The sequence below is a fragment of the Pipra filicauda genome, unplaced genomic scaffold, assembly GCF_003945595.2.
Source record: "Pipra filicauda isolate LSUMZ 115617 unplaced genomic scaffold, ASM394559v2 scaffold144_size1929842_pilon, whole genome shotgun sequence".
NCBI classification, from domain to species: domain Eukaryota; kingdom Metazoa; phylum Chordata; class Aves; order Passeriformes; family Pipridae; genus Pipra; species Pipra filicauda.
The window spans coordinates 494587-518837 of NW_024103929.1; the positions used below are offsets into that span (position 1 = coordinate 494587).

Genomic DNA, 24251 nt, shown 5'->3' on the forward strand with positions numbered 1-24251 from the left:
CACTACCACAGCCATATCAACCAAGCAGAACCCAAAATACCCTTCCTAAGTGCTGACAAAGCAGATGAATCACACAAACAGGCTATACATTGCCACCCAACTTGCCCTGAAGAGTGCTTTTCAATTATTTAGGAAAGCCTCCAATCAAGAGTATTTAGTCATAGGAGTGTATTTTCTCTGCCTACATTAGAATAGGGTATTAAATAATGTGCTGCTCTAACAGCACTATTGAACCCTTCTGTATTACTCTGATGGCTTCCCATCTGTGAAGCTGCAGAGCCAGAAGAAAAATGCAGCTCTCCAGATAGCACTGATGTCAGTAAGAGAGGTACTGATGAATTTGACAGAAAAGCTGGATAATATAATCTACTGCTGCTTGTCATCAGCACCGTAGTCAACTTGGCAGTGTTACAGGTCTCCATTCTTTTTTCATCCCAACAACAGAAGAATGTCATGAGGATTTCCTAAACATAAAAGGGTTCAGATGAAGGAAATCTCTTAAAAAAACATTTATAGTACCTTGAAAAAGCTTGAAAATGAAATGGTTTTAGCCAAAAACACATGCTCTCACTCACACACATACAAATTAAATACAACTGCTCAAGAGTGCGGGACTTTGGATAAAATTTTTCATTTTTTATTATAAAAACAGTGACATTTGAAGTCCCGAAACATTGAAATAAAACATAGTTACAAAGACATCAAAAAGTTTGCAAGCAGACATAGAGAAAAAAGCAGAAGAATTTTTTTTTTTTTGGATGATAGAGGTTATATTCAATGCTAAGCAGAGACCATGGGCAACATCCTGGCCCCAATGAGGTCAGTGGATGTTTTACATTGGCTGTAGAGATAGCAGAACTTTGCTTATTACCCAGATACTCATTAGCACATCTTCTAAACCCTTGAACTTGCTGTACCGGCTCCTCCAGTGAAGCCGTGTATTTTCGTGTTATGCATCTGCTCCAAACCAGTTACTTTCCAGATAAAAGCCCTTTGGTCTAGTCAGTGCATTCGTACACTGCCAATATTTTCCTACACTGAGACTCAAACACCAAGACAGTGGGCTGCTAATGGTATCAGTTAAGATTACCCCTCCTCTGCCTTTCTGAAACAATCCTGCTGTGCAAAATTTAAGAGCACACAGCTAACTACCCCAAAAATCACAGCACAAGAGATCTGCCCTTTACCATATAGTAGCTAAACTCTAAACACAAATACATTGCTGCAGTTAATTGCTTCTCTGAAGGGTATGGCTGCTTTGACAGCTATGTAACAGATGAAGGCCATCAAGGTAAAAGTATTGAGCTGCAGGTAAAGCTCAGATGAGTTGGGATCAGGGACAGGGTGGCTGCCATGGCAGAAGCACAGAGCTCTCCTCTGGCTCCATGATGCAAACAGGAGTGCAGCCGTGGCAGTGTAAAGCCACATCCCTGGTTACTCAGTATCCCAGTGAAATGGGTTTCACAGCATCAGCCCAAAGCCTACAAATGTGCACACATTTAACATGCATTAGTAAAATAACCTTCCCACACCATCTCCAAAGGCAGAGTCGAATGCAGATGGAGATTTGACAAACTCTCTCATCCTTCGAGGCAGCACTTCTGGGATGGGTCAAGTCTGAAGAAATCCTCCTAGCTACCACCAAAGCTGCAGCTCCTCTAGGGATAAAGGGCTTCTGCTTTTAGTGGTGTCAACTCAGCATTGCTTATAAACCACAGTATTCAATTGTAACACATTCTCTCCTTCATACTGTGAGCTCTCTGACAAGGAGAAATACACACTTGTCAATAAATACTAAACTGACATTTTTAAAAATTTCATTCACAAATTTAGTTTATATTAGAATATTCAAGTAACAAAATGATAAAAACTTCCAAACAACACGTGAAGAAAAATGTTTTTAAAAGTTACCTCAGTCTATTATAAGTATGAATGCAACATGCTTGGACATACAGACTTTAAAATTTAGCCCACCATGAAATCCAAGGAGAAAAGAAGGTTTAGACCAGCTTTCCAAACAAGTTTAAAACCTCCTTTAGAAGTGTTCCCTTGTGGAGCACGCTAGTCTGATGTGGGGTAAAAAGTATAAATATGGCAAGGTATGAGGCAAAGTCTGACTATAGAAGCCAACAAGGATTTAAAAATATTTAGGAGGTTTGAGAATGATCCATGTTATTCTCCCCTTGTCTCTGAACAGTGCTTCCTTCTGTACATTACTAGCCTGTCGATGAGTATCTCTGCCAAAATGCAAGAGGAAGCCAGACTAGCTGGTGAATCCTCCATGGGACCAAAGTACAACCACAGTCAGGTACAGCCCAACTATTTCTACAATGGCATATAACACTACAAGTTGACAAATAACATGACAGTGAAAAACTGAAAGGACCTAATGCAACCAGTCAAACTCCATTCAACACCTTTTGACCAAGAGCAGCAGTTTGCAATGAACAGCCACTCTGTTTCAAAACCACCTCCTGTGCACAGCCTGCTCACTCTCTCCGTTCTCTCATACACTCACGCTCTCTGGCTCACTGTTCCTCTTCTCCTCTTCCTCTCACTGGGAGTCTCCTGAAGTCTCCCTTTGCTTTGGGCTCAGTGTGGCATCGCAGAAAGCAGAATCCTTGCAGCTCATCAGTATGCCTGCCCCATCGGGTTGTCACTCCGGCAGCTACACAACTCCCTCAAGTCTCTTTCTTCATTTTCTTCCTCTTCCTCCTCTCCTTTTTTCCAGATACACCTGCCATACACACAACAGGGGCCAATGCACAAATATTCCATGTGCAATCACATCCCTGAGAACTGCTGGCTTTTTGCCTAATGAAGGGGATTTAAGGGTTGTTAGATGTGTTTAACAAGGGCCACCTGCTTTTGAGGGTAATCCAAAGTCATGGGGAGGGCTCTGAATGTTTTTAGTGAGCTCTGACTCACTCATACACGTTTCCTTCTGTTTTGTGTTGAAAAAAATAACTGTCACTAAATGCTGTCGTAGCTTTGCTCAGTAACTGAGAGGAGCAGGAACAGGTATTTGTCACAGAAAAGCCTCTGTAATACCGAGTAATGCAGAGGCTCTCAAAGAATTAACATATACAGCTAAAGGAGAAGCATTTTGCATATTCACTTAAAAATGCATTTGTGAACACTTCTCAGATTACATATTATTCTGAAAATCATCAGATGTGCAAAAACAATCACTTACCATTACTGGGTGAATTATTAGCAACATCCAAGGATTTTTTGAAGGAAACAGAGACTGCATCACTGCTATACTTTGTAGATATCAAGTCCCTTGGGCCTTCTTCCATTCTTGTTTGCAAACCTTGCTGGGGTTTAATTGAAACAATATGCTTCACTAAGCATACGAGTTAAACGAAATATATGCAAATACAGAATATGAGAGAAAATGCCATTATTGGAAGGCATTTAAAGAAACTGTAGGACAAATTAATTTTTACATGTTAGAATATTCCTCATGAGGCATGTCCTCAACCTACCTCCTATTTATTTGTTTTAGAGGGGATTATAGTGTCGAAATTGTCTTTAATTATGATTTTTCCCCTTGCTTCCCCCACTGAATGGAAGAACAGCAAGAAATATTGAGATGAAAGTACTGTCACTGTGTAGTGACACTGAAGAGTAAGATGAGCCTCGTGTCTGCTAAATGTCCAAAGTCCACAGAAACACTGGATGTAGCACAAGGAGTGTGATGAGCAACTTTGCGGATCTGGCTTCAAAAGTAATTTCATTTGTTTTTGTCCATCTCTGAAGGATGATCTTGTACAGCAGCAGACACCAGCATTTGGGGCTGACATACAACATGAGCTTCTTCTGGCCCTCCATAAACATGCCAGAACAGCAATGCTGTCCTGAGGAGTCTGAACAGCACTGTTAAGATTATTCATTAAGGTACATACAAAGCTAAACCAACTAATTGGATGTGCAAGAGAGCAAGTAGCCTGGCAGCACTCTGGGAACTGATGGACTGGCTTAATGACTATGTGGATTGTGGTCAGTTAAAACCTTTTTGCTTAAAATGGGAGCATCTGGAGTTCAGGGAGCAAAATTGTCCTGAGGATCATGAGAGACCACAGTGGGTGTGACAGGAAGAGAAATGATAAAAACAAAACAAAACAAAAAAAAGCTGTACAAGTCCAGAAAAACATATTCTGTGACAAGTGAATGAAATACAATTAGGACATTTTGTGGGATTCACCCTTGCATTTCTCATTTCATAGGACAGCAAGGACATTACAGCCAAGGGCTGCTCCAAAATCCAGTCAACACTCTGTTCCTTTGCACTTCCCATCCCCAATGAACTGACACCCACCACAGCCTTTTTCAGTTGCACTCTGAGACATTTTTCCCTCAATAAGCTTTTCGCTGGTATAACATTGGCCTCTCTTTATCTTCACTGAATTTCGGGAACCACCTTTGCATTACTGTTTATATCTCTGGATGACCTTCAGCTACAGATAAAACACAGCTCAATTGTACACTAAACTTGGAGTGCATCTGGCTTTAATCATGGAAGAAAAAATGCCTAGGCAGATGCATTCCAAGTTTAGTGCACAACTCGCTGTACTGTAAAATCAAACTGTTTTGCAAATCTATTAGGGAATACCATGTTGCAAAACCCCGGGGTTCACTGTGCTCATACTTCTTTTATGGGAAGGCAGGGAGAAAAGAGAAGAGGAAGCCAGAAGACAGAGAGGAAGAAAAGTCTCCCTTGGGTCACAACATCCTAACAGAGAAGACATACCCCTCTGTTCTTGGAAAACCAAACACTACTCTTGGAATAAAAAATACTCACATGCTTCAGCCCAGATCCACCCCTTGCTTCCTTCACTTCCATTTTCTTCTTCTTCCGCTGTGTTTTGCTTTCAAGTCCAGAAGGGCAGAAGCGACTGCCTGCTTTGCCTTTTGGCAAATCCTGAAAGCATCAGAGATGTTGTAAGAGGAGTCATGGGACAGATAATTCTTGGTTTTTTTCAGGAAAACCAATTACCTCCAGGAGTGTGTTCTGACAGTGCACAAGCAGGGCATCTCTCTGGGTACACACCTGAGATTAACACAGCTGTTTGCAAAAAGCTCAGCACGCTCTTCCCACTGCTGCCAAAGGGAATATTTCTCTGGGCTTCTAGAAAGCATTTAAACAGCAAGCCTTCTGCTTCTACCTCTCCACCCGAGCTACCACTGTAGCACTATCAGCAAACCCTCTTATCAGCAAACTTAAATAAATATGTCCCAGAAGGCTGGTGTCAGCTGTGGACTCCACACCTCTTTTCAGGCCCAGGTATTTGGAAAAGTCAGCAGTGGTAGAAAGAGTTCATTCATGCAGAGTGACCAGCCAACTCCCCCCAGCCCATCCTGCAAAAGTGTCCCCCAGCTCCAGCTATCTCAGACAGGTCAGGGGAGTGACCACACCAAGCACCTCCTCCCAGTGTGAGAAAGCCCCTGCAGCCAGAGGAGCCCAGCTCCAGGGCTGGACTGGAGACCCCAGCCTGGATGAGACTGACCCCAGTGGAGCAGGTCTCCCTTGGCCATCAACATCACTGCCTCACCTTCTCCTTCTCCTCCCCTGTCTGATGTTCCTCATCTCCAGTCCAGTTCCCCCACTCTTCCATGGGAGCTTTCCAGTCAGAGTCCAGGTCAAACACTGAAGGGTCATCTATTAAAGCAAGTGTACAAATGAGTTACGTTCAAATCCACACTACCTCCAGCCTCACACGAGTAGCACAAATGCTGCAAAGAATACCTGTCACTTTTCTGCTTGCCATTGGGTGCGCATATATGCATCTGTCTTAAATGTACCAAATTTACAAATGGATTTTAAAAAATTATTAAAACATACACATTGACTACTAATTCACAATTACTGACTGCACTCTTCATGACAGGAAGAAAATTAAAGAAGGATGGAAAAACACATACAGGAACAAAAGCCCTGCCAGCCTGCACTTCAAGAAAACGAGCTTTACAAAACTAATAGCATGGCTGGTCAAATATTTTCTTTTAATTCCATGGAGAAGGATTCAAACATATCCAGAAACATTGGCAGACACAGCAAGCTCTTCCACTCACTGCAACACACCATCCTCTGTGCAATTATTTGTATGGAAGGGTAATATTAGCAAAGGATTTGTGCATACATTAATGCTCTCATTGGTGTTTTCTTTCCTATAAAAAATAGAACGAAGTACATTCTTGACATCATCTTCCTTTTCCATTTTCTTTTTTTGAATGTAAGCCAGAAAAACACCATTAAGCATTGTTTTCCAAACTTCTCTAACAAGCAACTTTAAACAGGCATGAAGCAGGTAACAGCTACTCTGCATCAACGCTAACCATGTCATGGGGGCTACGCAAAAATCTTATCAAAATCTTTTAGATTTCTGTATCTTTCAGTATCTTTCAGCATCAGATACAGATTTCTGTATCTTTCAGCATCTGGTACCTTTGAAAATCCGGCTGCAAGCCCTCAGCTGCCTCTCCATAAAGGACTGGCAAGTGATCCTTAGGCAAGAAGGCAAAACAGACCAGTCTAATTCCTTTACACAAACTGAATGACGTGCAAAAAAACAGATAAGTCAGCATAAGACGTTGAAAGGGTTACTTGGCTATTTTTTAATGATTTGAATGCAACAATCCTAAGTCTTATCCTAAAAGGGAGAAAGACTTCAAAAACACAGCGTATAATAATAACTCTTAGCTGATTATGTGTCTTAAAATAAAAATAAAAAAATTTTAAAAAATCCCAAACCTGATGGAAAAACTTCTAGTTGAAGCAGGGCCAAAACCAAAGGCATGCTGGGGATGATAAAAGAAAACTGCTTCCAAAAAGTTACTCTGACCAGTTTGCTGCCAAATCTTATAAACATGATTATAAACATTGCTCAAGTTCCTCAGTTTAAAATCCATGCCCTCTACATAGAGAGTCTTTCCTTCTTCAAAAGGAATATGAACAAGTAATTTTGAACACATTCCCCAGTAAAATTCCAGTCTAAAATAGAATTCAGCCTCCTGAGCTGCAAGGCAGCAGCTCTGCAAGTGGATGCTCTCGCGGGTGTGCAAACAAAACAGACTGTAACTTAACACATGGGAAGCCACAACTGTTGTTTTCACGTATTTAACTTTTGATTTCTCAAAAAGTGCATTAATGTACATACTTTTAAGCATGAAAATAGTTTTAATGGCAATCTGCCTGCAATGGGCTTACATTCGTGCTTCACCCTTGTCATGTGTGGTAATGAAGCTTGGCCAGACAGTGGTGACTCTGCCACATCTCAGAATTACTCTTCCCAAACCTTTGTGTCCCAGGATGTTTAAAGTCAACTCAGAGTAAAATTAAGGGCAATATAAGATTCTTTAAAATTTGCTGGATTTGCTGGGTAAATCGGATTAAATGTACTTATCCCAAAGCTCTGGCTTAAAATCTCTCCTCTGTGTAGCATATTTCCCTTCTACAGTGACATGTCTCACAATGCCTTTAAACTTTGAATACTCTAGTATTTTTAAATCAGCAACTGATTTTCCTTGGGTCAAAAATTCTCTCACAGTCTAAAACTGATCAGTAATTTCTGTGAACAGGAACACTAAAAGGAACATGCCATGCAGCAGCAAGTCCCCCTGCTCCCCATATAGGCTTAGCACTAATGGGGATGATATCTCTCCTGGTGCAAATATAGACCAATATCTTGATAATTTCTGGTGTTCGTTTTTACAAAAGCAAGGCTGTTACATTTTCCAACTAGGTTCTTGCTTGCAACCCACCTCAGTCCCCCAGCAACTCCACCCAGACAAAGCTGTACTCTTCTGCTGGCAGCAAATATTTACAGCATGCATTTCAGGGCCAAGGTGGTTTCCATATACCCCATGCAATGAAGACACTTTTAGATCCTGAAAGGAACTATGTTGAAGGTTTCTTCAGAAATTAGGGACACTGCCAGCACCTCTGCAGACAAAAAGTCCATCCCAGCACCAACCACCTGAATGCTCTTGATCTCCGGTCTCTCTCTGTGTAATGCTGAGGAGCAGCCAGTTGCACCCTGGGAGGTGTTGGGGAACAGGCAAACAGGGCCCCACAGTATCAAGGTCTGGTCAAAAAGGAACAGTCAGCAAGTTCTCTGTGCCCGCTGATAGATAGGGTGGAGTACAGTACTCTACAGACTGACCCTTGTTATCTGGCCTGGAAAATGAAACTGGAAAGTACTGCAGCAAAACTCACTCTATGTCGTTGAGATAGGGATTCAAAATTTTCTAATCCAGAGTTGTACATTTGGATTCTGATCTTCCAGCATCCCTCTTGGCATGCTCTCCCTCAATATGGGCAGCAGAAACCTAAGGGAGATTCATCTGGCAGGGCAGTCCCTCAGTTGGCTGCATATTGTCCATGGCATTGAGTCTTTCTGTGGCTGCTGTAGAAAACCCAGCCCTTTGCAAAGGGCAGTTGACTGTGTAATGAGCACAGTTCTAACCCAAATTCTTACACTTGGAGGCCAAGTGTAATCCACTCAGTTCAAATGGATAGATAATTTCCTGTCTAAAGCTTGCATTTCTGTGTTACAGATCAAAACTATTGCTACCAATAGCTGGGTATAGGATTCCCTCATTTGGCACCTTTCATAATTCAGTAGGGGCAAAGTATCAAATAAATCCCAGACTGAAGACTTCTTTTAGTGGAAAGAAGCTACTGATTCTCATGAAACAAAAGAATTAAAATTTATTTTAACCCCAGAACAGAAGGAAGGATGGGAGTCAGGAAACATAGGGTCAAGAGGCATGAGAGCTTTCTTAAGGTTCCGGAGAAAATTTGTGTTGGCAATCAAGAAGGACTCATTGGGAAGATGCCAAGACACAGGTAAAAAGCGACTCTCATGGTCATGAGGCATTGCATTTGCAAAGCAGAATGTGAGTTTTCTGAGACTGCCCTGTGCTGTTACCAAAGGCCAGGTCCACTGCACTTGGAAGCAGATGCATGGGATAAAATTAGTATTCGCTTTCCTTGGAACCAGACACAAGTGCTCCAAAACAGCCCAGCCAACTGCGCCGTGTGGGTTACATGTTTTGTAACAGCAAAACCAGCCACAGCTTATGATGCATTCTGTGAGACAGCAAAGCATAAGTACATAAATGTCACCAAAGGGGCAGTGGCAGATGTGTGGTATAGGTGCACAAAGGTAGGATTGGGAAACATAAGCAAGTAAAGCTTCCAAGGCAGAGGCAGGAGGATCCAGAACAACCCTGCAGAAGAGGCAAGAAAGATGCCTGGCAAAAGCAGAGCACTTTCTGCATTCAAAAATCAAGTGAATTATGCCAGGACCAGAAGAGGTTCAGCCCTCTTTCTTTTCTGTTTGTGGCAGGAATGAAAAGTATGCAAACACTAATGATGAGCAGGGAAAAATGATGATGAAAAACACTTCCCACTTTGGGGCCCCCTTCCCTCATGGAAGAGTCCTGGCCACCTCAACCTGCTGGTGGGACTGCTGGGACTGCAGCCATCAGTGTTGACCATATGGCTTCAGGTCCAAGATACTGAATGCCCCCAGACAATGAAGGCTTAGATTGCTAAGGACTGATTGTTTGGACACGTAGAGACAATGACTGATGACAGAATGAGGATTTCAGAATTGATGAGGTTGGAAGGGGCCTCTGGGGATTGTCTAGCCCAACCCCATGGCTCACAAAGGGCTCAGCTGTAGCAGGTTGTTCAGGAATGTAACCATCAGAGTTTTGAATATTTTCAAGGGTGGAGACTCCGTAACCTCTCTGGGCAAACTGTTCTGTTGTCTGACCACCCTCACCATAAAAACAAAGCTGGTAAGTGGAAGTTCACTTCATACTCATTGCCTCTTCTCCACCCTCTGGGCAGACCATAGGCAACCACCTCATCAGGTTTTCATATGCATGGATCGCCTCTGCTGGACCCACTCCAGTATGTCCATGTCTGTCTTGTACTTGGGAGCTCAGAAATGGGCACAGCACTCCAGATATGACAATAATTAAGAATTAATCCCCAGCAGCGTGTATCAGTAATGAATGTCAACACAGCAGTGTGTTGTTTGGAAACCAGGCTGATCAACAGTCTTTTTTTACTCCCATATAGCAGTGACTATTCAGTTCTCTAACCACTAGCTCCCTCTCTACCTCCATGGATATATGCTTTCAGTTGTGACAATACTTTAGCCTTTTCACAACACTCAATTGTGAGTGATGGTGTTATTATTGCTGGTACTTTACAAAAAGATAACCTGATGTGGAGTGGGGAGCCGGCCAAGGCAGCTCTGCCGGCTGGGGCAGGAGTAGGAGTCCAGAATCCAGTTCCTTTGGCTGCACCAGCATAGAACAAAGAGACTCAATACATGTACTACTCTGGATTTGATAAAATGACCCCAACTTGTATTCAGGTTATAAATGGCTTTTTTTTTTAGTTTCCAGGCCTGCAAGAGCTAACAGGTTGTGTTTGACTGTCAAAGAGCTCATTTTGCCTGCAGCACCGACCTTAATGCCAACCATTACCTCATCTAAATTCAGGGAATACATGTTCGTGACACTCCCCTCCCCTGCATCAATATCAAGGCTGATGATTCAAAGGAAAGAAAAAATACCAGGACGAAGAAGCAAGCTGTAAGGCAGGCAGAATAATCCTTCCAAATGCTTCTGTTCAGATGTTTGCAGGAGCAACCTGCTGAATTTGCTCCTATCTGTTCTGCTCTCAGACAGACATGGCACTCAAAAAGCGGAGCTCTGCCTGGCTTTGCAACTGCAGATCAAGCCCAGAGTGTGCCAAGTCTGACATGTGCTAGATGCAGTGCAAGGGAACACTGCTGATGAGCTGCCCACGCTGCCTCCCTCCATCCCGTGAGGGCGAGCCAGGCTCCAAAGTTGGAAAGGGCCAGGCACCCTCTTGGAGCAACGCAGGGATAAAGAAACACAGCACTAAGGGAAGGGAATGCTTGGGGTTGGGATTTTTGTTTTTATTCTTTTTAAAGCAAACAGTGCTATTTATAAAATCACGGCCAAAATGATGCATCTGCTGCAGAGCCTCAGTTACCACAGGGCAGAGAAGCAAGACAACCACAGTCTTTTCTCCTTAATGCATTCCACCACTCTGGCTTCTCCTACAGTTGAGCAATCAGAGCAGCTAGAGTACGAAGGGGTTTGCTCGCTCGTCAGCCATCATGCCTGCAAGAGCAGGAAAAGGCCTCCCAACAACAGGGGTATATATAGATACTTCCCTCAATCCTGGCCAAAAGGTCAAGAGAAAAAGGTCATCTAATACCCACACTGTTCATGCCAAATTATTCCAGCTACTCAGGACCCATGCTGGTCTTTCAAGCAGATTTTGAAAGTAAAAAACCCTCATTACCAGTCATAAAAAGACTGAAATCCTGATTGCCACAGTGCACTGGAGGTGGATTCTGCATCTGTGTTCCGGGTATTACCAAGGAAATTTAAAGTTTAGGCAAAGGTACTCTGAGTTCTAGAAGCACCCTGTCTTTCCATGGCTCTCCCCTAGCCCAGACTGCAGTTGCCTGGAAAAGGGCCACTCAGCTCCACCTTCCCACAACACGATGGGAGGGAGGGAAACGCAATGCTTCAGTTATGAAAACCAAACACAACTTTGAACTCATTTCACAAATTTAGTAATCTGAGTTGACTGCTAAACATGGGGTTTTTTTGAAATGCAGAGCCTATCCTGATGCCTCTGGCTCAGGAAGTCCCTGACCCGCTCTCTGCAGGGTGTGGGGAGGGATCGCCCTGTGCTTGCCCCGTTCCTGTGCTTATCTACCCGCAGCTGATAGCAGTGCAACTGCCAGAGAGAGGACACCGCCACAGAAGCCTGCAGACAGCCTCCCTACGGCTGCTCCTGCTGCCCAGGAGCTCTAATGGCACTTTGCACAGCAGTATGTGTGCACTGAAAAAGATTGTACTTTCTGCGTCCCTTTTTTGTCATCTTCTGAGGAAAAACATAAATAAAATGCATGTTCTCGCTCTTCTCGAGGGTCCCATGTGGGCGCCTCCTGCCTGACTGAGCTCACAGCAGCTCTGAGCACCTGCCAAAAACTACACCAACACTGGATTTCTCCCTTATCTCTACCAGTGAATGAGCCACATGGGAAGTGGCTCCTGATTTCTGAGGCTTAGGAAACAGACTAAAAAGAGTATCAGCATTAGTACACTTGCCTTTGAACAGAAAAAGAGCAAAGAGACATACCCTGCCCCTGCCACACATCGTCTGTAGGGAGGAAAGTCGAGCTGCTGTGCCAACAGCATCTGGAAGGACTGTCCTCAGATGATTTACTCTTCACGTTATCTGCATATAGCAAAGTGTCCTTTTTAAAAATTAAAACAAAAACAAAACCAAAAAAAACCCCCAAACCTAAAAGATAATCACATAGGTATATTCACATTATTAAAACCAATTAATCATGCCTCTATTTGCTCACTATGTCACAATGCCTAGATGTTATGTAATTTAAGCCACACGTTAATCTATGCTGCTCATCGCAGTGGATTTATTAACAAAGGCTGGACGAGGACACTACATGCATAAGTTATTAAAAACAACTCACTCAGGATTAGCTCCACTAGCAATAGTCATAAAATGTTGGGGACCTAAGAAGGAAGCTATAGTTCCTGCAGAACAAAAGCCACATGCAGTGAATCCCGCTCCAACTCCCACCACCTTCAGTGAGAAGGTTTCTGCTCAAGCTAATAGAAATCCATAATTACTAAATTAATTGCTTCATGAAAGAGAGAGGTGAGAGAGCTGCTGGGGGAAAAAGAAAAAATTTTTTTGATGATTACTTTCAGCAGCTAAAGTAACCAGTAGGATTCACATACCTCCCTGAATGACTCCCCTTAACCCCTTTCTAAGGCCTGTACATAACAGACCAGTGTTTTCTTCACATCTTTCATAAATCAGGGAGATTTTTTCACATCTCTGATCTTTCTTTTCTTCCTTTCAGCTGAAGAACTCCCTGGTTTTGTTCAGTACCAGCTTGATTTTTTGCTGCATAGATGCAGATGTTAACAAATATTTCTCCCTGTTGATTACTTGTACATTAGGAACTGCTTCAATCCATTAATGCAGTGTTGGAAAACAGATGATTAAATATAGTATATATTATATTGATTGCCATGTCTGGGTTTAGATGCTAATTTCAGCATTCAGGCTAACACCACACACGCTGTTTTGTGCACAGATGTATCTATGCTTCCCTTTAGCAAAGATTCAGGACCAGACTTTGCATTCATGATCCAGTTGAACTTTCAGACAAATGTGAGTTTCTGGTAGGCAGGGAATGTATGACCCAGGAGTGCTCCAAGTCAATCAGTGAGAAGAACTGACAGTTACAGAGATGCAAAGTGAAAGCCAGAAAAGAGGATCAACTTAGTGCAGAACCAGTAGATGTTCCATCCTTCTCAAAGCCACTCACGGAGAGGGTCAACCTGAAAATCCCTCACTGTGCTGGATAGGAAGGTGCTGAATAGGCAGCATCTGACAGAGCTTTTCCAACCTGGGCATTCGCTCCCTCCCTCAATCTGAAATTCTCTGAATTTTTTGGTCATCACAGCACAACAGAAACCTTCTGTGTGAGTGAACCCAACAGAAAGAATTTGCTGGGGAAGCAATATTTTTTTTTATTTATTCCAAGATGAGATACGAGTTTGGAAAGCACTCAATAAAAGGTTGTGATGTCACTCTCTAAAATACTGGTGTGCTGGATTGCAGATGCAAGCAAGCTCTGCAAGGGAGAGTGACTAACGAAATGTGGCTCCAGGGTAGAAGACCCATATGTGATCAGTGAGAGCCCTTTTAAGCCAAGCTTCTAAGAAAGTGCTAGAAGAATTCAGATAAAAGTCCAAAGAGAGACCACTCACCTAAATCCCTGGACAGATCTGATAACGTCCCAAAGGTCACAGGACAGGATTTTACATCTGCAATATCCCATGTTCCTGCATTTGAAACGCAAACAAACAGTAACCCTAAACCTGATGATGTCATGTTCACAGCTGGTGGCAGCAGTTTCTATCTCGCTCTCCCAATCTCATTACAGGCCTTCTGTGTTCTCTCCATCCCAAGCCTGCATCCACTGCTGTTGCTGAACAAGAATCAAGCAAGGAGAAAACACCTTTATGATGTCCATCACCTCCATCACCATGCACACCTTCTCAGCCCTTCAACATGCATGTCACACCAGAATGGCCCTTCTCTGGACTTAAATTCCTTACTCATCTGAACTGATGTCCCCTATATGCACTAGTGGCAGAAGTTGTCATCAAGTATCAGCTGGAATTTGGCCTTTTGAAAGCATTAGAGTAAAAATGGTACTAATGTCCTCCCCCTATTGACCCTATACTTTGCAAGAGAAGGACTCCAGCAGAGAAGACAACTCATGTGAGAGCAACCTAAGAGCATTTTCTGAATCACCGGAACACTGGATTACTGCTACTGAAGGTGAGTCATCATATGGCCTTATATACCAATCAGTCCAGCCATCACGCTTTGTTAATCAGAGAATGTAGTCAAAACCAAATGCTTTTTATTTAGGAATACCCTGCCTCATAGTGCTTTGAAACATGTGGATATATACCCTGCAGTCTAACTGACCATGTAAGAACAACCTCGGACAGAAAGGCTTTGGTTGCAAGGGGCCAAACACGAAATTCCTGTGGGTAGAAAACAACTTGCACCCTGCAGGTAGTCTACAACACAAGAAATTCCTGCCATAAAAAAATTCCTGCCTCTTTTCACACTGCTGGGAAATAAATGACAGCTAGCAGGGTGCAAGGGGGGTGGACAACACTGTGTGTGCAGGATGAATGTCTGATGGAAACAGCAATTTGTGAAGCTTTCCCTTGGCAATGCTTGAATGCCCACACTCACCTACATTGGAGAAAATATCCTCTTCTGACCGGGAGGGCACTGATTCTTCCCGTGTGGCTCCTGAGGCCTTCAGCGTGGCTCCACACTCTGCCTTGGCAAAGAGAGCACCTTTTCCACCACCACTGGTGTCCCCTGTGAGTGGCCACGCCGCTCCCTTCTCATCCCAGTCAAAGGCTGGCTCAAACGCTGAGCTACCCAGGGATGCTCTGATGGTGTCTTCTCGGGAATAAGCATTACATAATTATTTTTAATTACAAGGAAGAGTTTTTACTGAAGAAACAATAGAACAAAGCCTGTTCTAAACCCGTCAGAGGTAATGGCTATTTCCAACTGAAAGTATTTACAGATACGATTACAGTGAAGCAGAGTGCCTGTGATGGGACTCTGAGGCAGCAAATATGAAGGTCATGTGAGAAAAAAGGCACCACAGAGGCCTTCGATGTCCCTTCCTGAGTGCAAGGGTGGTTCAAGGCCTCTAGAGTCCAGCTGGAGACCCAGAGCAGTGAAGGGAGGGAAAGAGAACAGCTGGACCTCCAAGGAACAAGAAAGCAAACATCTTGGATATTGCTAGTTCAAGGCTGCTAGAGAAATCAGCGCCAGGCATATGGATATTTTAAATAATGACAATTATCTCCAACATATTTTGCTTCAAAGGACTCCTAAAGCCCTTTATGACTCCAGCCTTCAGAACAGCAAAGCATTTCCCTGGGTCTCTAGTGGAGAGGGGACCACTGCTGGCAACAACGCCACCTTCACTCACCTTAATGCTGCTGCTGCTGCTTCTCTTCTGATAGGGAACAGCAACCCGCACTTAGCAGGGTTAGGCTTTCTTCCTAGAATACATCTCACTGCTCTGTAAATGCCCATACTAACATGATCACTTGGTTCAGCATCCTGGACAACCCAGGCTCCAGGATCCCACCAAGGGCTTCTGGTCCTTCAACTACAACTTGATCTACTGAGCTCCCTTTCCTGGGTCAGCAAAGCACTTAATGCCTGCATGACCTTAGGATTAAACCATGCATGGTTAACCTTCTGCATGTGCAGCTGGTAACACCCATGCCAACAGGTCAGTTTACATGAAGAAAGAAATATGGAACCATCTACTTTGCTGGAAAGCAAACAGAGACCTCAGCATCTTAAGAGATGCTTAGAGACTCATCTAGGTATTTAACTGTTGATAATCCAAGAGTCAAAAATCCAAGCTCTTGATTTAATAATCAAAAAGCAAAAAGTAGTCCTAAAATGTCTGTATATTTTCATATTAAAATTTGCTGTTCATTTTCCTTCAATTTTAGTAGAGCATCTGAGAGCACTTTAAGACAGTCTTATTGCAGACAGTGCACAAACTCACACACATATATCCAGCTGCAACTCCCAATTCCAAATTCCTATCTTAGCTGGATAAGCTATATTACTGTAATATATTAAATTTACAGGCTATTTTGATTATTTTATCACAGATAATGGAAACACTTTCAAATGCCTTAATTCCATGACCCGTTTCATGTAGTGGTTATTACATATAGCATGATTAGTAGAAATGTATGTAGGTATATGTGCATGGCAGACACCTTGAAATACCCAGAGGAAAATCATGGAGTGAGCAGAAAGCATTGTTTCATTTTACCTCATTAGGATAAGAGTATATCCCCCTGCCATAGTTCTTTACTCTGGGCAGGCCTGGACTAAAGAACCTGTTTGGAACTGAGCAAATTACATGGGTTTTTATACATCCATTATCAGAAAATTTCTTCTGTCAAGCCAGGCAAAAGTAAGTAACCCACACAACACCAATCCTTTAGTAGATCTCAGGTCTAACAGACACCTGCTTTCAGTGTCCTGTGGGTAATGCTATGTGTTTTAATGAGAGCCTGGAGTAAAAGGCAAGCTCCCAAGTAAGAGCTCCCAAGGCTCTTTTCTAAAGTAAATAGCATCAGTAAGTGCAAAGACTTTGCTGTCAAATGACGAATAGAGCAAACAGAAAGATGCTGGGAAGTGAGGAGGGGTGACAAGCCTGGCCAGACCAGGTGTGTGAACTGAGCCTGTACATTTACCTTTTTGTTTCAGCCTTTCCTTCCGTAAGTGTCTCTTTTCACGGCTGCTGATCTTGGTCTGCCAAACTCCTACAACAGAGAGCAAAGTTCATTTTCAAGCTAACAAAGAACTTCCTTTATTGGCTTTACTGCTTAGCCCAAGGTGAATAGCTATCTGATTGTTTCTGATGTTGACTGTAAAAGTGGTTGCAGGTCTCCTGCAACATCTCCCCTGTGTGCAGCCTTTGCTGCCTCTGCAGAAATGTGTTACATAAGAAATCCCCATCACAAACCTGTCTGTCATGTGTCCTGACCCACATAACTGCACATATTCTCCTCTCCTGTGTGTCAGCTGATGTGACACCCCTTTCCCTCAGGGGAGATGTCATTGCAGAGCATCAACCACCTTGTGTATTTGTCAGCAGGGAGAAATTAATGAAAATCTCAACTGTTAAATAAGGTTTCAATTTACTGGGTTTCTCTAGCCCTGAACATACTCTAAGACTTGTTCGGATGTGTGGACAGCCTCTACCACTCAGCTGGTTTCCACATACATTTGTTCACACCAGTGGGGCCACATTCTACCTCTGTCCATGCTCTCCATGACCCAAGAAGTCAGAGGAGGGACCTGCAGCACAAATGGTTAATGAAGAAAAAACAGAGTCCCTAGATTTGACCAAGACAAACACTTTCTTTTTCTGAAGCATCCACAAATAACACATGAAACAGTTCAGCTGGCTCATCCATTCAGAAAAACTACAGATCCATTTGAAGAAAGCCTCTACTGTGTCCCCTTTTCCCCCAGCAGCCTTGCAGGCCCTCTGACACCAGGCCCCAGGAAGGACTCCGGACCAACGGCAAGCAAGGGCTTCTTTTGCTCTCACCACCACAGTAATCACATTATAATCTTTTAAGCCCAGAAAAGCTTAGAATTTGTTGTTTTCAATATTACCCTTGGTGGGGGAAGGCACAGAGGGGCTCATGGGATGCAATGTATTTTCCAATGAAATTCTAGCTGCCTGAGCCTTGCTGGCCTCTGCCAGATTTCTCTGCAGATCTGCTTGCAAACAAAGATCTTGGCTCTGCTCACTGGCATGCTAGAAGTTGGCTGTATATTACCCCAGTGCCTTTACCAGCCTCAGTCACGGCACAACAATACACTGCCTGGGAAGACCACAGCTCCAGCTGCGGATCAGCATAGCAGGGGCCACAGGAGTAGAGGAAGAGCATGAAGACAGGACCTTGCTGCCCCATGGGCCTCTGATCACTTCAGAGATGCTTCTTCACCTGCAGATTTGCCGCCCTTGTGAAGATGCTCAGGATCTGAGCAGCGTGGCAGGAAAGCACATGGCCCCTGTCCACATAGTGAGAAGCAGGTGATAGAAACAACTCTCAAACTGGCAACTTTCTCCAACAGTGCAGAACACTGGAACAATTGAGAAGACCTCCCTGTTGACATATTTCATCCCGTGTTACTGTTTGGTAATATACATTAGGTAACAGAATAACCAAATCTTTTTTTACCTTCCTCTTCTTGCAGTTTGTCTTTTTCCACAGAAAGCAGATCTTTTGGCACCTCCTTGTCTGAGCACTGGATTTTCCTCTTCTTCTTGGGCTACAGTATACAGGAGATACACAGCAGAAAGATAAAACAGGTATTTGTTACATTTCATCATGAAGAAAAAGAGAGTCAGGGCAGTAGTTTTGAAAGGGAGACCACCCATGGTACTCAGAGAGAACAAGAGGTTGCTGGAATCCTTAAGTGGGGGCAAAAGTCTTCCTGAGAAGATTTTATTGCAAACTCCAAACCACTAAATGCTATCACTTTGGGCCTACAAATCTTAATTTATCTGCTAGATTAGAAAGCTCACATTTTTATTCAGGTACCTGCTCTGTAGATTTGCATTCATCATTTCTAAGTCCTAATTTTCTGCCTATAAAAGAGAAAAGTCTGAAAGTATTTACCCCCTTCAAAAGCAGGAATGCTGAAATCAAGAATTAGGACCCTACCAATGCTTTAAAAAAAAAATAAATCAAGAACACCAAAACCATGGAACAGCCTATTTTTAATGAAGGTATCTGTAGTTTACACTAATCTGAAAGGGTATGGGAGTAGTTGAGCCCATTTTCAATTGAAACAGTAGAGCTAACCTTAAGCCTTCAGTTTTGAATGTTGTAGTTTAAACACAGTGGTTCTTGACTTTTCCAAGATGGGAAACCCCTGCCAGAAACAGTTCCCTGGCCAGGCTCAGGGGCTGTTCCTCATTTAGAATCATAGAATCACTGAAAGGCTTAGGAGGGACCTTAAAGATAATCCAGTTTCCACTGCCCTACCATGGCAGGGACACCTTTCACTAGACCAAATTGCTCAAAGCCCCATCCAGCCTGGCTTTGAACATCCACAACTTCTCTGGGCAACTTGGAAGTTGGAACTTGGAAGTGTCTTGGCACTGACCCTTTCCCCCACACCAGTACGACTGCTCAATGCCCAAGATAAAACCCTTAAACAGATCCAAGGACACGTATCCTGTCAGAGCTGGAAATGGAATACAGGAGATCCCAGCACACACTTGGGCTTGGATGATGAGACCATCCCACTTATGGTGACAGTGACAATCACTACAGTGTGACTGTGCCAGAAAATTACATGGTCTTATATTCCTAAGTCATCCCTTAAGTGCACCAAAACCAGGAAGAAAAAATTACCTTAAAAAAGGGAACATTCTTAAAACAACTGTCTCTTCAAAGACAACATATGAACTCTAAAACTCTTGCTGGTACCTTGAGGAGCTTTTTCTCTCTGATGTTGACTGAAGTGATAACTTGGCCATTTACTGGGACCTAGAAGATGGACAGTAAAAAAATGTATTATGGAATATATACATGCATGTGTTTGTATGTGTAAATATACATGTAAATACAATTACTTCAAAACCTTCCTATAAAACTTATAATACTATGAAAGACACAGCTAAATAACCTGCTGTACAAATCTGGGCTAGAATTTCTGGCCTTGTTCTAATTGGAGTAATTTATTCCAAATTAATTAGTGTTAGCTAAGCCTTTATGAATGTAAATCCAGAAACTCCACATAGATTTACTCCAAAGCAGACATATTTGTGGTTTATCCTAAGATTTGTCTAGGATCAAAGTTGTTTTTCAAATAGGGTAAGCCTGTCTTAAAACAACAGCATAGACAGGAGAAGTCTTATTTCAATTCTTGTTTACTGGTTGGGGTGGACCTTATCAAATCTATCTGGCCAGCTAAAAGAATGGCTTTCATCCTACCTAGACCCTGTAAAGTAAACAATGAAAGTTTAAGGACTTTTCAAATTATGGTTTGATTAATGTCTCAGCTGTCTCAGAATTCCCTGGCAATGGCCAGCCTCCAGATACAGAGATGGGAGAGTGTAAATCTGCAGCTGACACAGCAAGGGCTGTGCCAAAAAGGGCCACTGTACACTATGCAGAGCCAGCAGCATCCAAGACAAGGCAGAACCTCCTTCCACTTGTGGCTGCTCACCCTTCTCATAAGTCATCTCTGTCCATGAGACACTGTGGCAGTGATTAGTTACCAGCAAATAAAATCCCCTGGGTGACTGCCCATGCCTGTCCCTGTCAAGCTCAGTGGGGCAGTAGTCCTTCAGACTGTTAGTGCTCATCTCTTTGGTATTTTGGGGATTTCAGAGCTGTTTTTCACAAGTCTCAGAAAGGTCTAGCTTGAAGTGCAAGTTAAAGACAGCATGACAGGCACCTGCATGCTGGCAAGTGCTTTGTCCCTGGAGGTGCTTGCTTGGAATTTCAGACCAGTTACAAGCCCGTGGTGGACGAGAACCCAGCAGGCTGGTGTTCATCTGATGTACCACAATTATTAGGAGGGAAAGCTCCAGAACTGTGGAGTTTGCACACAGACAATACTGATTCTAGGTCTTCCAGTAAAATATCACAGTAACAGGAGACAAACCCCCTGCCTGTTATATCAGTAATTAATTCCACCAGCTTCATATTATAAACTTAAGCCAAAGTGGTCCACATCTCCTCCATCTCCCTTAGCTGTCAATTGCAAACAATATTATTGTTACAATTATATTGTTCTGAACATTCACTAGCAAAATAATTACTTCTGTGTTAAAATCCATTACATTTTGTAATAGTTAGCAAGGCCATTTTGGATTTTCCCACGGGCAGTCATCTCTCTTCTAAGACTCTCAGGTTCATTTACTAGAGGCACTCCATAAACCCCACCACAAAAGAAACTATTTTCCATCTCCTGCTCTGTTCAAGGAAAAAATCCCACTCTACCTGCAGCAGGAAGGGAAGTAGCCTCTCACATATGATGTGGGACATAAAATACAAAACCAGGAGTATTTGCTGAAAATTTGAACCATGTGGAAATGGAAAAACCTGAGCTTACACTATTCCTTGTTTCTCAGCATATGCTTCTGTCCACTTTAATGTGTGAAAATACAAATAAGATCATGTCTTAGTGAAGAACAATTCCTATGCAAAATGGAATATGGGGGGAGGTGACTTTCCACTATATGACAGAGGACTTCAGGAAAGCTGAATTTTATGTGATGAATACAAGAAGGGATTACTGGGGGAAGCCACACAACATGTAAGTGCAATATTCCTTCCTAGTCTCATAAAACCCTGATGATTTCCCAGTTCTCATAATGAAATCTAAAGGCTTTGTAAATGGACGTCCCAAACGAAGGCACTTTGAGCAAGACTGCCACCGTGGGCACAGAAACAGCAGTGGCAACTTAGGAGGCAAGGAGGATGCTCTCTTGCCTTCTTTCAGACACACACAGAGGATAAGAGACATCCCACCTCCTGTTAGCCTCTCTTTACGTCAAGATGCTTCTGCAAGTATAAGAGACTACAGGCAAAGACAAGGAGATGTCAAGATTAAGGACATGCAACTGCCTTCCTGCCCTAGGCTGCCCTAACGGAGCACAGCCCAAGGCTGTACAGAGCCCTGACGTAGGCAATGAGAACTCCAGAGGGAAAATGTTGAGTGCAACAGAGGATTAAGGAAGATGGAAACTATATTGACTCTGACAGACTTGTCTCAGCTGGGGCAGGATCACGTTCCTAGATCTTCTCTCCGTATAAATGACAGCAAGCAAGAAGCTGGAAAAATTGCAGCACTTTGTTTTAGCTCTTTGCCAACCTGACTGTTTTTATACAGGTAAAACCTGTATGCTTTTACCAGACAAGCACAACATTTACTACTTAAATGTTATTTCATCTGCTAGACAAACGTCCCCCTCTCTCTCCATTACTGACTAAGAGGTTAAAAATATACTGTTGACAGTCATTTACTATATTCCAGGGGTCTTCATGGTGACTGACTGACTGCTCAGCCCTAAGTACCCACCTGGGACTCCTGAACCTTGTTGCATCCTTCCTAATGATCACCTTAGTGCAAAACAATATCACACTTGACCACTGACTGATGCTCTCACCAAACAGCCCACTGCGGTGATGCTCTTCTTTCAAACCTGAAATATTTGTTGCTTCTTCACCGTCCTTCAGTATAGCAGCATATATAATATATATAACAGCAGTAATTCCCTTCCTTTCATCACCAAGAATTTTTACTGAGTTCTACTTCCTTTCAGTGGAAAGGTATTATGTTAGCCTGACCTTTTGTATCAAATCCTGCCTTTATCCAACCCCTTTTCAGGCAGTAAGCTGGCTGTGTGGCTGAGGAACCCCACCCTACCCTATTCTTCCCTTTCGAAGCCCTCAGGGTAAGGGATTAGTCATGCCTCTTTATCATGCCGTTTGGCCATTCTGAAAAGGAAAAAGGAATTTTCATTATTTTATTGCATTTAACCTAATGGAATCATTAAAGAGATATGAATATTGTCAGGGTAAATTTTTTCTCAATGAAAAACGTAGTTTTGTACAGGGAAAACACATCTAAACCCACCACATAAAGTGACTTTATAAAGTCATCAATGCAATTCCAAATACATTAAATATATGCAGAGAAGCAGAATCGGGACTTTTAGTGGAATAAGACTTAGCATATTAATTTCTACTCACATTCTATGGAACAATAGGAAGATTATTTTTAGTTCATGGCCATTTGCTTCGTGACCCAGTGGAACAGGATTTCCCCCACACCCCCTGCCTTTTTTCCCTTTTTATGTAACCTAAGTTTATATTTCTGATGATTGCTCTGAAACTAGCAATTTCTGATTGATTCTTTTGAGCTAGTGTTTAATTTATTTTATGCTGTTAATATAGTTCTACATAAAGCCTCAAAGAAAGGAGGCAAAGTGACAGGTCTTCAAATGTTACAAAATACTGAGTTTAATCATTAGTATATAAACCGTGTATTTGAAGCCATAAAGCTGTACCCCTAGAGACTTACCTTTATGCATTTCAATAATTTTGTGAGACTAGTCAGTTTAGTAAAACCCAACACCTTTGTAAGTGTCTATCAGATCAGGCAGCCTGCTTTCACATCTCAGTGCCACCAACTGGTTACAGGATTAATTAAAAATTGTGTGAATATCAGCTTCACATTCGCTAACTGCCCTTTGTCCCTCTTGGGGAAGGTGCTTAAAATTGCCTTCCTTAGGAAGGCATGGAAAGGTTTGCCCAGTAGAGGGATACTAGGACAAAATAAACTCAGCCTATGAAACCCAAGGGGAGCTATTATATGCTTCACACACTGGAAATCAGGGAATTCATTTAAGAACATGAATAAAATTCAGAAAATTGTTTTCAGCTACCACTTTCAGAAAACTCAAATTAAGTGGGTTGGACACTGGAAATGAAAGGAAGCAAGACTACCCCATTCTGGCAGGAGGTCTGTGAACGCAAAACCATTTCCAGATTTAAGAAATATTTCAATTAAATTGTTTCTTAGTGTTCATTTCCAGTGCAAAAACCATTTTATTTTTTTCACTTTATATTACAACACAAAATAAATGTGGTGGATTTAGGCTAAAAGGCAATACTGGTATGACAAAAGTAACACCAAAATGCACCAAATTAAAAAAATAAGGGAAGAGGGAGGAGAAAAGAACAAAAGGAAAGGAATTTCTAACCAGGGCACTACATAACCTTCCTTAAATACGCTGTGTTATACTGAACAAGGTATCACTACACTCTCAGATTTCTCAGTAGATGTTCAACAAGAACTTTATCACCCTCAGCACCCTCTGGAAGATCTGGTCTTTACTCCCTACTCTCCACGCTATGAGTTGGATATTTGCAGCACCGCTTGCACTCCCGTTTGCTCTCTGCAGATGGGTTCTTGTCTCCTGTGCACAGAGTGGGGGCTCAGCCACAGGGTGAGCAAACCT

The 24251-nt window shown here is 42.6% G+C and overlaps 1 protein-coding gene across 1 annotated transcript in view; it reads right to left on the minus strand.

Moving 5' to 3' along the window:
* Positions 1–607: 607 nt before the first annotated feature.
* The window catches only part of LOC113989074 (protein LYRIC-like), a 28426-nt gene continuing 4782 nt past the window's right edge, over positions 608–24251 (minus strand). Inside the window, exons 2-11 of the mRNA XM_027723312.2 lie at positions 19705–19764; positions 18448–18538; positions 16945–17013; positions 14888–15103; positions 13882–13956; positions 12212–12310; positions 5559–5665; positions 4808–4927; positions 3197–3320; positions 608–2737 (exon numbers count right to left, since the gene is read on the minus strand). Coding sequence (XP_027579113.2) covers positions 2682–2737; positions 3197–3320; positions 4808–4927; positions 5559–5665; positions 12212–12310; positions 13882–13956; positions 14888–15103; positions 16945–17013; positions 18448–18538; positions 19705–19764 — 1017 coding nt within the window. The 3' untranslated portion in view covers positions 608–2681. The remainder of the gene's footprint in view (positions 2738–3196; positions 3321–4807; positions 4928–5558; positions 5666–12211; positions 12311–13881; positions 13957–14887; positions 15104–16944; positions 17014–18447; positions 18539–19704; positions 19765–24251) is intronic.